A 12,765-nucleotide genomic window follows, 5' to 3' on the forward strand; every position below is an offset into this window, starting at 1 on the left:
TTTTTTTTTTTTTAATTTTTTTTTTTTAAATTTCAGTTCATTTCGGACCATTCCCATGAGTATTATTAATCATATTGTCCTCTGTCAATAATGAAAAGAAACAAATGGGGTCCTTGGTTGCTTGTTAGCTATGTTGTATCTTAATCTAATGAAGAAGATAAGCAGCATTGTTTCAACGTGCTCCACCGTGTTTGGCTCCTCTGCTATTGGTTACAAAAAGACAAACAACTAAATGATATGAGATACCCGATTCCAATTTGTATACCCATGTTGGTTCTTATCTTTGGTTTATTTAGTAGCTGTATATTTATATATGTATATTATACAGAATTGAATGATGTAGGAGGTGGTGTTGAACAGTTTAAGTCGGAGCTAGGGTTCAAAATCTGACGCATTTGATAGTATCTTTGCCTGAAAGAGAAACATTGAAATATAGATCGAATATTCGTCTCCGATTTGTGTTCACACACACCCATGTTTTAGCTCGATCAGTTGGTGGCCACTCACTCTCAAATTCTCCAGGTAGAACTTGCTGGAAGAACAAGTGGGACTGTGGGGTTTGTTTGCTTTTACTTTTCCTTATTGAGTTTAAGTTTATGGTCTTCTTAACGATCTTTTGTTGTTTATCGATTATTATATACAATCATGTATTTATCTCTTGATCCATTAATCTCCGGCCTAATTTCATTTTCCGGTGCAATACAGACCTAAATACTTAGAGGAGGATCACGTTATTCACATTGATGGTTAGATCATCATGCGCTGGATATATTGCTTGCTTGGTCCATGTCTTTTTTGAGTGGCAGATAAATTTGACAGAGGCGTGTGGAGGCAACGTGACCCGAGAAAGCATCTTTTTTTACAAAGCAAACAGAAGCAATTATTTCCATTCCAAATCTATAATTACCATTACTTAATTAGTCTAATTTACTATTACTTAAGGTAAAAACACACAAGATTAGCTGTCTTTTACAACATGGCATATATATAGGGGAATAGGGGATGTATATCCTTTCTGGTTTGCACAGACCCCTATAACTATTGATTCTTCATCTTCAACAAGAAGATGTCACAAACTCCAGCTCTGGATTCAAACAAGGATCACGATTATCACCCTCTTCCTGATTCAGAATCTCCATCATCACCTTCAGGGTCTAGACCAGGTCTCAACAAATATGCTCTTGCTGGTGCCATTTTGGCTTCCACAAACTCTGTCCTTCTAGGCTATGGTTAGTACCCAAATCCAATCCCTTCAATATTTGCACCTTTCTTTTTTCTTTTCAAGTCTTCCAGATAAAACCCTTGATTCTGTTATTTGGGTTTTGCAGATATAGGAGTGATGAGCGGTGCAGCCCTTTTCATAAGGGAGGACATGGACATTACATCAACTCAAGTAGAGATCTTGGTTGGTTCCCTAAATGTGTGTTCTTTGATCGGATCGATTGCCTCAGGCAAGACTTCGGATTGGATTGGGAGGCGTTACACTATAGTTCTGGCAGCAGCAACTTTTCTAATAGGGGCTCTTCTGATGGGACTAGCACCATCCTTCTCTTTCCTCATAGCCGGTAGAGTAGTGGCTGGGATTGGTGTTGGATATTCATTGATGATTGCCCCGGTTTATGTAGCCGAGCTCTCGCCGGCTCTTACACGTGGCTTTCTGACCTCTCTCCCTGAGGTGTTCATCAATGGTGGAATACTGCTAGGGTACATCTCCAACTATGCTTTGTCAAGCCTCCCACAGAACTTGAATTGGAGACTGATGCTTGGACTTGCAGCATTTCCAGCATTTGCTGTTGCAGTTGGCGTGTTGGCAATGCCGGAGTCACCTAGGTAATTGGCTTCAGATTTTGATAACATCCTAGCTAGAAAATTATTTTTGCTACGTTTTGTTTTAGTACATTTCACCATATAATGTCAGTTGAGTTCATGTAGATGTTTCTATTGACATTGATGAATAGGTGGTTGGTGATGAAAGGCCGGTTAGACGAAGCGAAGCAGGTTTTGATACGAACATCTGAGAGCAAGGAGGAAGCTGAATTGAGGCTCAAAGAGATAGCCAGAGCAGCTAATTCAATGCCTGCGACTTCTTCAAGCAATTGGAGTGGGCAGGGGGTTTGGAGAGACTTACTGTTGAGGCCCACTAGGCCCATTCGCCGCATTCTCATTGCAGCAATTGGTGTCAACTTTTTCATGCAAGCTTCCGGCAATGATGCCGTTGTGTATTACAGTCCGGAAGTATTCAGGGACGCCGGAATTCACAACAAGAAGCAGCTTGTTGGTGTCACAATACTCATGGGGATTGCCAAGACTTCCTTTGTTTTGGTATCAGCTCTGTTCTTGGACTCGTATGGCAGGAGGCCACTTTTGCTTTTGGGCTCAATTGGCATGGCATTCTCCTTAGCTGCATTGGGCCTCGGCTCCAAGTTTCTCGAGTACTCAATTGACAAGCCCACATGGGCTATTGGGTTGTGTGTGGTGGCGGTGTGTTCGGCCGCTTCTTTCTTCTCCATTGGGCTTGGGCCCATCACATGGGTCTATTCATCGGAGATTTTTCCGATGAGATTAAGGGCCCAAGGTTCAAGCTTGGCGATAGGGGTGAACCGATTGGTGAGTGGATTGGTGGCCATGACATTTCTAAGCATTTCTAGGGAGATTACATTCGGGGGTATGTTTTTCGTGCTTGCGGGAATAATGGTTGTGGGTACGATATTCTTTTACTTCTATTTGCCGGAAACAAAAGGGAAAAGCTTGGAAGAAATTGAGGCTCTATTTGAGGATGACTATGACAAGGATAACCGTAAAATGCTTCTTTCTTGACGTGCATTGTCGTAGATATGTATCATTTCCATTGCATGGAACAAATTAGATTCTGCAACATAGAACAGGGGGTTATGGTGTTGTAGTTCTATCAGATTTTGTTGAAGATAGAGTTTCATCCTATGGTCATATAGTCATTGACCATAAGTGTTTGGGTTTGTTCTTTCAGTCTGTAAATTGCGCTTGAGGCATTAATTGTGTTACTCCAAAAAGAGTTGCAGCTTCTTTTGAGGACAAAGTTGTATGTGTACTTCTTGTGTAGCCTTTGATTTTTTCTATATATCTTGAGCACAAAACTTGAGCATATATTTCTTGAAGCATAATGGGCTTATGCAAGTGTGCTTTGGACTTATATATGGAGGAATTCGAAAAAGGCATATAACTATATCAGGGTTTTTCCAGTACTACTGAAATCAGTCTGTTCTACTCTTTACACTAATCATCTGTCAAGTAACTATAGAGCTGCTGGCAATCCTGTTCTATCTCGAAAGTATTGTAGAATATCATAATTTATGGCTACTTATCGTCCACCATTACAACTCACAAGAAATTATAGATCCGCCTTGTTTCCTCCTCAATCGCTTTCTTCTATTCGGCACCTCATCCTAATTAATTTAACGTACATCTGCTTGAACTCCCGATCTACTTTTAAACAAAAAAACTTCTAGAGCTAGGATCGGAGATGCATGTCTTTTAAACCACCGGTGGAGCAACCACAACCATCCCCATTATTCAAGACTGAGAATACATATAATACAGGAATTATATGCCCAATTGGAGTTGCGTTTGGTTACAATGGATGGTTGTGATTCAAGCATTTGATATTGTAAATTTATAGTTGTTTTGATGTTTTGAAGTAGCTTTCGTATTGATAGGTAATGGTTTTCTCAGACGTTGGGAGTAACTTTGTAAGTCTATGGTAATAGTTTTCTCAGTCTTCGGGAGTAATTTTTGTTCAGTTTGGTAGTACCTTTTCGTGCTGGTGAGAGTAGCTTTTGGCATTGATTATAGTAGTTTTTATTATTTGGTGACAGTAGCAATTTGGTGTTGGTGACAGTAGTTTTTCTTGTTGGTGAGCGTAGCTTTTGCTGTCGGTGACAGTAACTTTTGCTGTCAGTGAAAGTAACTTTTGTTGTTTGTGACAGTAACTTTTGGTGTTGGGGATAGTAGATTTTGGTGTTGGGAGTAGTTGTTGGTGATGATAGTAGCTTTTGATTTTGGAGAGCGTAGCTTTTGTTACTGGTGATAGTAACTTTTATGATCTCGCGGAGGTCGCCGGAAATCTTATGACAGTAGCTTTTGATGTTAGTGACAGTAGCTTTTATGGTCGCCGGAAACATTGCAGGAAATCGCCGGAGACCCTCGTCGGAAGTCGTCGGAGGTCGGCCGGAAACCTCACCAGAGAGAAGAGAGAGAATGATTGTTGACTTTTTATTCTAGTGGCATTTACGTAAATATGTTAGTTTTTATATTTAAAATTTAACATAATTTTTAATCAAGTGGCCTTATGAGGGAAAAAGATATTTGGTGGCCCTATGACAAAAAAAACATTCAAAAATGGCCTTATATGTAATTGGCCCTTTTAGTTTTCCTTAAAGAGATAAAAAATGGGTTATTATCACAAATGGTACCTGAACTATACCTCAATTTTATTGATGGTACCTGAACTTCAATTTTGATCACAACCAGTACCCAAACTTTTCGATTTCATTTTAAATGGTACCTAGAGCCACCTCCGGTCACTATTCCGACTAAAAACGGCATGGGAGGCGATCATAGTGATGATTTTTGTTGATTTCAAGGGTTGCGATCATATATTGTGATGATTTTTTGGTAATAAACTTGCCTTGAACTTGTTTTGTTGTTTTTTATTTTTTTAGATTTGGGTTTTTTGGCCGGAATAGTGACCGAAGGTGGCCTTAAGTACCATTTAAAATGAAATCGAAAAGTTCGGGTACTGGTTGTGATCAAAATTGAAGTTCAGGTACCATCGATAAAATAAAGGAAAAGTTCAGGTACCATTTGTGATAATAACCCATAAAAAATTATTGCAAGACAATAATGGGGTCAAATCCTTGTGCTATTTTTTCTGATCAAAATCTTAGTTTATCAGTGAAACACAGTAAATAAGTGCTTTGTTTTTTCTTTTTCTTTATTTCTCATCAGTGCAGACCATTAAATTGTAATCTGCTATTTATTGCTCTCATCAAAGAGATGGACTCCCTCAAACTCTTTTCTTAAGATAAAGATGGAATGGGACTCGTCAGTTGTGAATTGGCTCTAAGCGTTACCCTACTTTCTTTCTAAATTCACTATCCCAAAACCTAATTAGGGATTTACAGGATTCGTTTAGATTTGGATAAACGACAACAAAGGTCTACAGAGAAGGACCTAAAGACTAGTGCCACACTGCCACCTTTGTTGTGACCAGCTTCTGTTGCTGAACGTGTTTTTCATTCATCAAATCATGTCAGCACTTTTCACACATTTCCATTCAATAATTCTGCTTCTCTATGCAACCACAAAGCAAAGCTCATTCACTCTCTCTTTCCCACCTGCATATCAAATCCACCTCTTCAAACCTCAACCGCCTGAGAATCGAATCGCAGATCCTCCTCATCAACAATTGCGAGATTTTGGAAATCATGGATGAAATCGAGGCCTCTCATTCAGAAGATCCTCTTAAAAAATCCGGGATGAACAAGTACACAATCGTCTGCGCTCTTCTTGCCTCCACAAACTCCATTTTATTGGGTTATGGTAAGCCTCGGTTCATCCATTACTCTTCAGTTTCACCCATAATTACATGAAATTGAGATACAAATTTCGGGTTTTTCTTTTCTGTCGATTTTGTTCTTCTAGGAAAAATAACTTTAAATATAAAAATCTCTAGTACAACCCGACCGTAGCTGGTCGAAACTAATAGTTCTATTTTAAGTGAGGGAGGGAGGGATAGAGGGCTACTTCTCCATTTGGTCTTGAATATCCCAAACCCAAAGTTGCAAGGCGTCCGCCGTAAAATTTGTTTATCTAAAATTGTGCTTGATAGTGAATCTTTCAAAACTTCGAGTAATTAGTTGAATGTTTCTGATGATACACTTGAGCCTCCAAGGTGTGCAGCAGACACCATTAATACAATCAATAATTAACTTCAAGTCTCCTTCAACTTCAATATTTTTAATACCCTTTTCGTTTGGCTTTGTTCTGCAGATATTGGAGTGATGAGTGGTGCGGTGATTTTGATCAAGGATTATTTCAGAATCACACGAACCCAACATGAGATCTTGGTAGGAACCCTAAATGTGTTCTCTTTAATAGGGTCACTAGCATCAGGCAAGACATCGGATATTATAGGAAGGCGTTACACCATAGTGTTAGCTGCATGCACATTTCTGATAGGTGCACTCCTCATGGGCCTAGCACCGTCCTATCCGTTTCTAATGGCGGGGCGGTGCGTGGCCGGAATTGGTGTCGGCTACGCCCTCATGATCGCTCCTGTGTACACAGTCGAGCTCTCACCTGCCATGAACCGGGGTTTTCTGACCTCTCTGCCCGAGGTGTTCATCACTTTTGGTTTGTTACTTGGGTACATAGTCAACTATGCATTGTCTGGCTTACCATTGCATTTAAGTTGGAGACTAATGTTAGGGTTAGCGGCGGTGCCGGCGATTGGTATTGGTTTTGGGGTGCTAGCAATGCCTGAATCTCCTCGTTGGCTTGTAATGAAAGGCAAACTAAGTGAAGCGAAGAAGGTTCTGATCAGAACATCAGCTTCTGAAGAGGAAGCTCAATTGAGGCTTGAGGAAATAACTAAGGCTGCTATTCAAGGCCCAGAATCGGCCCATGAAGGTGGTTCAGTTTGGAAGGAGATTTTGTTACGGCCCACTAGGCCCACCCGGCGGATGCTCGTTGCTGCTATTGGGATCAACTTCTTCATGCAGGCTTCTGGAAACGACGGGGTGGTGTACTACTGTCCCGAAGTGTTCAAGGCTGCCGGAATTCATAATAAAAGACAACTCTTTGGTGTGAATGCCATTATGGGCCTTGCCAAGGCCCTATTTGTGTTGGTATCGGCGTTGAAATTGGACAAGTACGGGAGGCGACCGCTTTTGTTATTGGGCTCTGCGGGAATGGTGGTCTCATTATTTGGGTTGGGCCTCGGGTCAAAGTTTCTCGAGCATTCGACTAAGAAACCGATTTGGGCAATTGCGTTGTGTATCGTGGCAGTTTGTGCCGATGTTTCTTTCTTTTCAATTGGGCTTGGGCCCATAACGTGGGTCTACTCTTCGGAAATCTTCCCGATGAGACTACGGGCCCAAGCTTCGAGCCTCGCCATTTCGGTGAACCGGTTAGTGAGTGGAGTGGTGTCAATGACATTTCTAAGCATTTCTCACAAGATCACATTTGGGGGAATATTTTTCGTGTTCGCTGGAATAATGCTGGTCGGTACGGTATTCTTTTACTTCTTCTTGCCGGAGACAAAAGGCAGGACCTTAGAAGACATGGAGACTATTTTTGAAGACAGAGATACAACTAAGATCAATAGGGTGAGGGAAATGAGAGATGTGCCATAGGTGTTCGACGAAATGATTCTTTTTTCTCGCCTTTACAATGTGTGAAAATATATAATGTATGCAAGTGTGTGTGATAGTCTTGATTTACAATGCAAATTGCAAAGTGACAACTCACTAGTTCATAAGTTCACAAGTTATGTAAACTCTAACATGACATGATTAATTAAACAGATAGGTAGAAGCAACTTGATCATCGTAAGTAGAATAGAAGAACTGAAAATATAAAAAAGCTTGGACAAGTCTTGTCAAGTAACTAGGACAAAAACAGTTGTTCACGGGTGAATGAAGCCCGTGCTTGCACACGCACATTAGAAATTCACTGACTCATTTTCTGGATTCCTAGAGAGTGATGGAGATAGTAAAAGTCCAGACCACCTTTCATGACTCTGTTACTTTATCCATGGTGTAGGTCCTGAAACTGCATTCCCATCTTTTTCTTTTCTTGATTTGCAAAAGCCTGAACTTGTACTACTGCTCTCTGCCCCCCGGTCACACAGGAGATGCCATAAGATTACGGATTGCATACAACACTGTAGCTCTGCAGCTCTGTCGTTTAGACAACGAGCAAAGATCTCACGTTTATTTGCTTCGTGACTTTTATCTCGACTAGTTTGGAGCAGTTCACCGGACATTTCAGCTTCAAACTCTTAAGAACTAAAATTCAAGTGTGAGCTGGTGAAACCACGTACTTGTTGTTTTTGTCTTAACATCTTTGAGCCAATTTTTCAAACACTTTGTTTGCACATTTTTAAGAACTAAAATTCAAGTGAATTCACGAATAAAGCCAGGCATTATCTTTGTTATTGCATATTTAGGTGAGTTGCTACTCCAACTAGTTTATTCAAAATTTCAAATTAACAAAACAACCACAGATGGCACAGAAAATGAAGGTGTAGATTGCAAGGGTGAGGAGTGTTCTACAAGCTTGGCTGATGGTAATTTGGTTGATTGCCTTTGTCTGCTAATCTATTCCTTTCTGGGATTCATATAAAAATCTCTTAGTAAAAACACCACTTGATGATCACATAGAAAAGTGACACAAGCTAACGACCATTTTACCCAAAAGTCATGCTCAAGATGTCAAACACTACTCCCTCTTGAAAGTTCAAAACTCCGTTTGAAATTTTCAGAGGCTTTATAATCTCATAACACCCAGAGCTAGCATGAAAGAAAGTGATGGTGGATGAGGAAATCCATGTTCATAGCAATGGTTTTCTTCTTGTCACAGAGCCAAGTTTTCCGCTTGAAAAGTGAACCCAACTGCACTAAACTGTTTGTTAGCTCTTGGTTTGCTTGGGGATTTGGTTGTAAAGGCTCAAGGATTGCACTGCCTCATTTGTATTTGCTCTCTTGGAACCTTCTAAGACTTTGAGATGCTCATAGCTAGCCCTTGATTCATATTGCAGGTGTTTTCATTGACCCCTACCCATTTGTTTTATTGGGGAAATTTGAAAAACTGAGATGTAGTATCTATGAAGATTCAGGGTCCTTATAGTTTTGCCAAGAGTTTAGGTCCTTTGGAAGTTTGTCCTCTAACCAGTGGACGAATTGGAAGCAAACATGAACATGTTGACAAAGATATGGAAAATCAAAATTGCAGATTGAAGAAATCAAAAAGTCCTATGATAATATATAGTTTCTTTCCATATAGAACATGGAAAAGGTGACAATATTACCTTTGTCCTCCACTCTGAATCTCACATTTCAAATCTCTAAGACTCTCTCCCTCTAATATGAATCTCACTTGGAAATTAAACCAGTTGTGGTGGGTTACAAGCACACATGTTTAGGGGAGACTTCTAGGGCACCCCTTTTTATGCAACTCCATTTTCATTATTTCTATTACACAATTCTTCCCGTTTCAAGAGTTGGATTAGAAAACATTGCTTGGAAGGAAGAAAAGGGGTTGAGAAAGAGAAGTACCACAGTTTAATATCATCATGTTATTATTGATAATGTATATTAAGCTAACAACTTTCTAACATCCAATCTTAAATAGAAGATGAAACAGCAACTAGAATATGAAAGGCTTCAGTACTATACAAAGATATAGAGAAAGTTGTTACAACAATGTGTATTAGGCTAAAAATTATTATCTAAAAAGAATTCAAAAGTTATTGATAGAACAATTACGTCTAATTTAGTTAATAACGTAGAATGTTTATCTTAAAATGATTAAGTAAAGGCAATTGGACAATAATAGCAACTCTTTAAGGACATTTACATCTTGTACCATAAAAAAAAAAATAAAAAAAAAAAAAAAAACTTATTAGATCCGTCACTCACACGATATTTAGCACTATACGTATCAGATTCGTGAGTATAATTTGAATTGTTAATGAGTTCACAAGCTCACGGTGGTTGAATCGAGCAAAAGCTAGACTGCGCCTACAGAATAAGGTATCAGAATAAGGTATTGCAGTGCTGCCCAACGACACCCTCCCCATTTTCATACTTCAAGCATCTGTGTGCTGTTTGCTTTTATCCAACTGCAATACTCAGGCCCCCCACCATAAGAAAATGGCCAAATCTCTGTTCTTCTGCAACCCCTGTTTCAAATTATTACCAGTAAAAATAAAGCAATGAGAACAGAAGGTTTCTCAGGAGGAGCCAGACCCAGTCAGGAGCATCAAGGTCAAATTTTATGAGAATATTCTTGCTACCCGAGTTTTGCAATTTATACAAGGGTTAAAGGCAAACTTAAAGCCTGTTAACATCATCACGATGTCTAACATTATACTTTCTATGTTCGAAAAGTCTTAATTTCACTCTGGACATAGGCTAAGATAACATTTCAACGTACCAAATTATGATACACCATCAAACAATGAGGTTGTAATGTTAATTTGCACCACTTTGAGAATGAAATCTGAAACTTTTCTAGTACTCTTCTAAGTTAATACAACCCTTTGTGATAATGCCAAATAGGATTAATATATTTGGCGGGTCACAGACTTACAGAGTCACAGATCTCAGGACTATATATTGGATGCTAACTTCTTATATACAGAGGAAGCAAGAAAGCATCTTTTTTTTTTTTTTACGCCAATAGTTTAGTATCTTTGGACTGTACGTCATGAAATCTTGGCAGTTGATCATAGCGACATATTGTATAATCAATGAACTCTTTTTTTTTTATTTTTTTATGCGAGATCTTCTCGTAATCGGTCAACTGGAGAATATATGGCTGCTCTGTCCGTATCCTCACCTCTGCAGACCACCCTTGGTTACCAACCCTTGCTCATGATTTCCGTCGGAGCTCCGGTGTCGAATCTGCTATGGCGGCTGCAAGTTGGAGATGAAGAAGAAGTTTTGATTACTATTTGGGTTTTTTGGGCTGCTTCGGCCTTTATGTTTTCAGCTGTTTCTTTCTTGTATTTTGATTTCTCTAGTCTTGCTTGTTCTGGCTGTTGACTATGTGAATCATGCTTTACAGACTTCGTCCGTATTGGACTGTGTCCCATGTACTGTTGTTTGGCTTTGAGCCTTGTTAATTGATGCTACCTTTCGACCAAAAAAATGAACTCTTTTTCACAAAGCCAGTATACAAATTTTCGTAGGTTTTCTGAAAAGAAGACCAGAATGCGCCGCATGTGCATAGCTTTGGTCGAGGGTTAGCCGAGCTCTTCCCGTCCGGCGGCGCTCCTCGTCAGTATGGGGCTTGCCTTGTCGTCGTTGTGAGGCTGCCATATGGGTGATGGTGACTTATAGTTCTCTGGCTTCTAGGATCTGCAGTGACTCAAAGTTTGACAGTGGATTTGGCTCTGTTTCTGGTTTGAAGCCTCTTTGTCGCTTGGGCAGGCGTGGGTTCTGGTCCAAGGGGCTACGGCAGCGCAGCATCACCGACGGGTGCAGTTTAGCGTTTTTTGGGGCATGGGGATCGTGTTTCCGGCTTCGCTAATGTTCTCTAGGTGGTCCGGCGTGGGTTGGCGATGTTCCTTGAAGCGGGGCTGCGGCAATATGGTTGCGGCTTGCGTGCGTCGTTCTCAGCACAGGGAGGTGGAGGTGGAACTGGGCTGGGTCAGTTGTTCGGCCTAGGGTTCTGTTGTTTCTTTGGGCCAGTTAGTATTTGCTTTCTATTATTTCCTTTGTTAAAGGAACCCTAGGTTAGTAATGTTTTTACTTTCAATAATTCCCTAATTTCTTAGGGACCTACGCACTTTCGTGCCTTTAGTCCTCGGAAGTAGTACTGAAGGAGGATTATTGCTATTTCGATGTATTTAATGTCAAATGAAAAAAAAATAAACCAAGTTCATATAGCCCTGATATCCTAAAACCAAGTTCAAGTAATTGGATGAAATAATTAACATCCTAGCTTTTCTGTGTAAGGTGGGTACGTATATGCAGACACTAGTGGCCAGTGACCCTTTTCTGTGCAAGTACCTACATCACAGTTATATAATTTGAATTTCAATTTTCAAATATGTGTACCAAATATATAGATGTATGCCTACCATGAACCATAAAAAAGACTATGAAGTGGGTCTTCTGGTCCCTCTATATAGACTATATAGTGTAGAGTGTAGACAGTGGCCAGCATTTACTCAGGGGAATACCCATAGATAGAAGGCATTTCACACAATTTTTCTAGCTACCCATTTCATCATTAGAACACATCAATTTTTATTTGTTCTTAGTAAATGCCTATCAATGATTGTGCCACTTTGAGTCATTTGCTTCCCTATGATAAGTTCATCATTAACATCTCAAGCCCTGATCTGAGAAAACTTGCAAGAGAACAAAGCTAGATCCAATTAGAAAGAAATTCATTGAACTAACTAGCTTATAATTGTAGGTGTCGAGAATTATTACACAAGAATGTGTCATACTACTAACACATATGAATGAACGGCTACTTTGGCTTAATGTAATGGCAAAATATTGAAAACAAAAATCTCTCATTCATCTTATTCGACTCATTTTATAATTATTGTCTTATCTTCTTTGAAACAATTCATCGAACACTTTGTCTTAATTTATTTATAATTTTTCCGCTTTTACTTCAAACATTTTAACGAACCTCTTACCTTTATTTATTCTTCATCGTCAAAAAACTCGAATCCCTCTGTGCAAGAAACAACTACATTGGGACTCAAGGAAACCCTCCATGGGAAAAACCCAAAATGAAGATCAAGAAAAAGGAATGTAGGTACCAGGTCAACAAGAGCCCTTATTATAATCAAACCAATATTTGTTGTTGAGCACAAAGAAGCAGACAAAACCAGCCTCAGAGCCCCCAACTTTTCCAAAATTAAAATATCATTTAAACCACTCCCACTTTTCTTGTCAAAAAAAAAAAAAAAAAAAAAACCACTCCCACTTTCGGTTTTCCCATGCATTTATATACAACCCAACCCTTCTCTTTCCTCCAAAA

General features: G+C 39.6%; 2 protein-coding genes across 2 annotated transcripts; both read left to right on the forward strand.

The window, feature by feature from the left end:
• Positions 1–691: 691 nt before the first annotated feature.
• Positions 692–3,316, forward strand: LOC133726990 (polyol transporter 5-like). The gene is made up of 3 exons (XM_062154619.1): positions 692–1,229; positions 1,329–1,830; positions 1,959–3,316. Exons 1-3 carry the CDS (start codon positions 1,067–1,069, stop codon positions 2,815–2,817), a joined length of 1,524 nt encoding a protein of 507 aa, XP_062010603.1. The 5' UTR covers positions 692–1,066; the 3' UTR covers positions 2,818–3,316.
• Positions 3,317–5,292: 1,976 nt separating this feature from the next.
• Positions 5,293–7,474, forward strand: LOC133726991 (probable polyol transporter 6). The gene is made up of 2 exons (XM_062154621.1): positions 5,293–5,577; positions 6,028–7,474. The coding sequence occupies exons 1-2, from the start codon at positions 5,331–5,333 to the stop codon at positions 7,389–7,391; spliced, it is 1,611 nt and encodes a 536-aa protein (XP_062010605.1). The 5' UTR covers positions 5,293–5,330; the 3' UTR covers positions 7,392–7,474.
• The last annotated feature ends 5,291 nt before the right edge of the window (positions 7,475–12,765 follow it).

Source organism: Rosa rugosa, chromosome 1, assembly GCF_958449725.1.
Source record: "Rosa rugosa chromosome 1, drRosRugo1.1, whole genome shotgun sequence".
Taxonomy (NCBI): Eukaryota; Viridiplantae; Streptophyta; class Magnoliopsida; order Rosales; family Rosaceae; genus Rosa; species Rosa rugosa.

Excerpts from the sequence above, each read along its gene's own strand:
- LOC133726991 (XM_062154621.1), top strand. The coding sequence starts at position 5,331 with ATGCAACCACAAAGCAAAGCTCATTCACTCTCTCTTTCCCACCTGCAT. Across the intron at positions 5,578-6,027 it reads CTCCATTTTATTGGGTTATG|ATATTGGAGTGATGAGTGGT; the intron begins GTAAGCCTCGGT and ends TTTGTTCTGCAG.
- LOC133726990 (XM_062154619.1), top strand. The coding sequence starts at position 1,067 with ATGTCACAAACTCCAGCTCTGGATTCAAACAAGGATCACGATTATCAC. Across the intron at positions 1,230-1,328 it reads CTCTGTCCTTCTAGGCTATG|ATATAGGAGTGATGAGCGGT; the intron begins GTTAGTACCCAA and ends TGGGTTTTGCAG. Across the intron at positions 1,831-1,958 it reads GCAATGCCGGAGTCACCTAG|GTGGTTGGTGATGAAAGGCC; the intron begins GTAATTGGCTTC and ends ATTGATGAATAG.